The sequence below is a fragment of the Stegastes partitus genome, unplaced genomic scaffold, assembly GCF_000690725.1.
Source record: "Stegastes partitus isolate 25-593 unplaced genomic scaffold, Stegastes_partitus-1.0.2 Scaffold1171, whole genome shotgun sequence".
In the NCBI taxonomy this organism is placed as follows: domain Eukaryota; kingdom Metazoa; phylum Chordata; class Actinopteri; family Pomacentridae; genus Stegastes; species Stegastes partitus.
This window is the reverse complement of record NW_007578902.1, coordinates 98,364-100,926: the sequence shown is the minus strand read 5'-3', so window position 1 is coordinate 100,926 and position 2,563 is coordinate 98,364. Positions and strand designations below refer to the sequence as shown.

Sequence of the window (2,563 nt, the reverse complement as noted above, 5' to 3'; positions counted from 1 at the left end):
CCTCCTCCTTTTTATGAAGGCAGTCCTCCTCCTCGTCCTTCTCGCACACATATCCCAGTATCTGGTCTCTCAGCTGCTGTTGCTCCTCCTCCTCCACTTCCTCTGTCCGCCTTCTCCATGGACCTCGAGGTGTCGACAGGAGCTGCTAGAACTTCCTCCATGGGTACACTTGACATGAGAGCTGAAAGTCTGCATCGAGTGGCCATTGAGGCTGAATCTGCTGACGCTGTTCCTGCAGCAGCTCAAGTCTCTGACATGCTTGAAGAAGAAGTAATGATAGGAGCACCAGCCCGGGCAATGCCGACAAGAAGGGAAGGAAGCATGAAAGCAAAAAGACGAGGAATCTGCTTTGGGTCGGCCGTGTCCTCTTCAGTGTCCCGACAACAGTCATGTTTTGGTGGCGTTGGCGTTGATTCTTTTGAGCCAAAATCTGTTCCTCAGATGAGTCAAGCAATTTCTTTCGGTGTTGAACAAGGAGGTGTCAGTTCTTCAGTTGCATCAGTTGAACCTGCATCTGTTCAACGATCTCAACTATTTGCTAACAGCATGTCCAGACCACCCGTACTTTCTTCTGCGGGAGATGCACCAGAAGCTTTCAGCTTTTCGAATGCGTCAGTGAGTCGGAGTTTGCCTGCATCTGATAAACTGTCTAAACTACTGCCACGGGCTTGGGGACTGTCCAGACCTCCCGTACTTTCTTCTGCGGGAGATGCACCACAAGCTTTCAGCTTTTCGAATGCGTCAGTGAGTTGGAGTTTGCCTGCATCTGTTAAACCGCCTCAANTTAGTTGTTGGCGTTCACTTTAGCTGTTAACATACTGTGTATAGCACTGCAAACAGCACAATATAAATCCAAACAGGTAACGAAACAAACCGGCATTTTATTTTTTTTTACACTCAAAGAAAGTTTCTCGCTGCTGATTGTAATATTTTAACTTCACATCAGGTCCTGTGCGAATTTTACCATTTTACTGTACAATTTAATGAACAAAAATTTTAAGCCAATATCTACATCATGCGGCGGTTTAACCACTTTGAATTTCCACCACAGCTAAAATCACAGCCTTTGGTTAATTTTACGCTGTCGTTGTTTTTTTTGCTTTTATAGAGCAAGAAGGCGGAGCTCAAGTCCTTCATCATCGAGTTAAGCAGAGACTTCTCCATCCTGTCTCAGTTCACCAGCTTCGTGGCCATCGAGGAAAGAGTCAGTGGGAACTTTAAATCCCCTTCACATTCACTCACTTCACATCCTGGATTTGACGATTTTTTTTTTTTTTCATTGTTGCTCCGAACTGAAACAACTTCCTTGTTTTAGGACTCGGACCAATCAGAGGACGGCTTCACCGACATCCCCAAGCTGATCGCGGACGAGGACGTGGACTTCCTGCCCTACGTCAGCTGGACTTCTCCTCAGGACGACGAGATGCTCGATTCTGAGAGGGATTCAGACACGGAGTCGGACATGGACATGGGTTTTGCCCTGGTTTGTCCTTTCACACACTAATATTTTTAAATAAAGCCCCCAACTAAAATGAATACAAGAGGTTAAGAAATGCTGAATTAGCGCATCGTATCGTCTCCATTGATCCTCCGTGACAAGTTAATGATGATGAGAGAAAGTTATTGCATATGCTGGATCGATTGGTCTCTCATCCAATTTAACGTTTGTCTGTTTGCCGTAGATGGATGACGAAGTGCAGTGCTACGAGGAGGCGGACGAGGAGGCCTCACCGGATTATTCACCCACAGTTAGTTCAAGGATCTTGAATTCCATTTTCAATGCACAAACAAATGAAAATTAACACTTTGATTTCTGCATGTTTTTTGCTCCCCTGTTTTCCTCATTTTTCGCCACAGTCTAAAGTCCTGCTGCTGTGTGGAAGCAGACGAAGAAGGAGGGAGGACTCAGAAATGACTTCCGTTAGAATAAAGTTAGAATGATGGAAATCAGAAAAAAATAAATTCTGAGTAACTTTAGCCATATATCCAAAATAGTTTTGGGGAAAAGAAAAGGTTGTTTTTTGGCAATTTTTGAATCGATTTGGATAAGCTGGAGTCACTCTGAACAGCATTTTTTTTCATTTTGATTAAATTTGGAGTCCTTCTGTGCAGTATTATACTGTGAAAAGTGGAATTTTATTTTTATTTTTTACTAAAAATGAGGGAAAAAAACCCAAAGTTACTAATATTTTGAAACTAATCACTGCATTATTGATTTTAAAAATGTATGCGTGAGTGAACTGTGGTGACCTATGAGTGGTTCGTGTAGTTTCATTTCGACTTTCTTGTCTGTGCTCTCTTCCTGTAGGACTATGAGGGTGTGTCGATGGCGATACCAAACAATCCAGACTTTCTTAAGGGAAAGTGCCTGTCCTCCTCCTCCTCCTCCTCCTCCACCTCCATCTCCTCCGGGGAGATGTCAGATGAAGGCATAGCATACGGTGATGGAGGCTTACCTCCTCCTGTTCGTCGTCTTCCTCTTTGTCTTTCTCTTCCTTCTCGCACACATATCAAAGTATATGGTCTCTCAGCTGCTGGTGCTCCTCCTCCTCCTCCTCCTCCT

At 44.1% G+C, this 2,563-nt stretch overlaps 1 protein-coding gene across 1 annotated transcript in view; it reads left to right on the top strand.

Annotated features, from left to right (window-relative positions):
* parp4 (poly (ADP-ribose) polymerase family, member 4) overlaps positions 1-2,563 on the top strand; it is a 36,660-nt gene that overhangs the window by 28,468 nt on the left and 5,629 nt on the right. The window contains exons 28-31 of the mRNA XM_008296956.1: positions 1,109-1,204; positions 1,316-1,483; positions 1,683-1,748; positions 2,309-2,558. Coding sequence (XP_008295178.1) covers positions 1,109-1,204; positions 1,316-1,483; positions 1,683-1,748; positions 2,309-2,558 — 580 coding nt within the window. The remainder of the gene's footprint in view (positions 1-1,108; positions 1,205-1,315; positions 1,484-1,682; positions 1,749-2,308; positions 2,559-2,563) is intronic.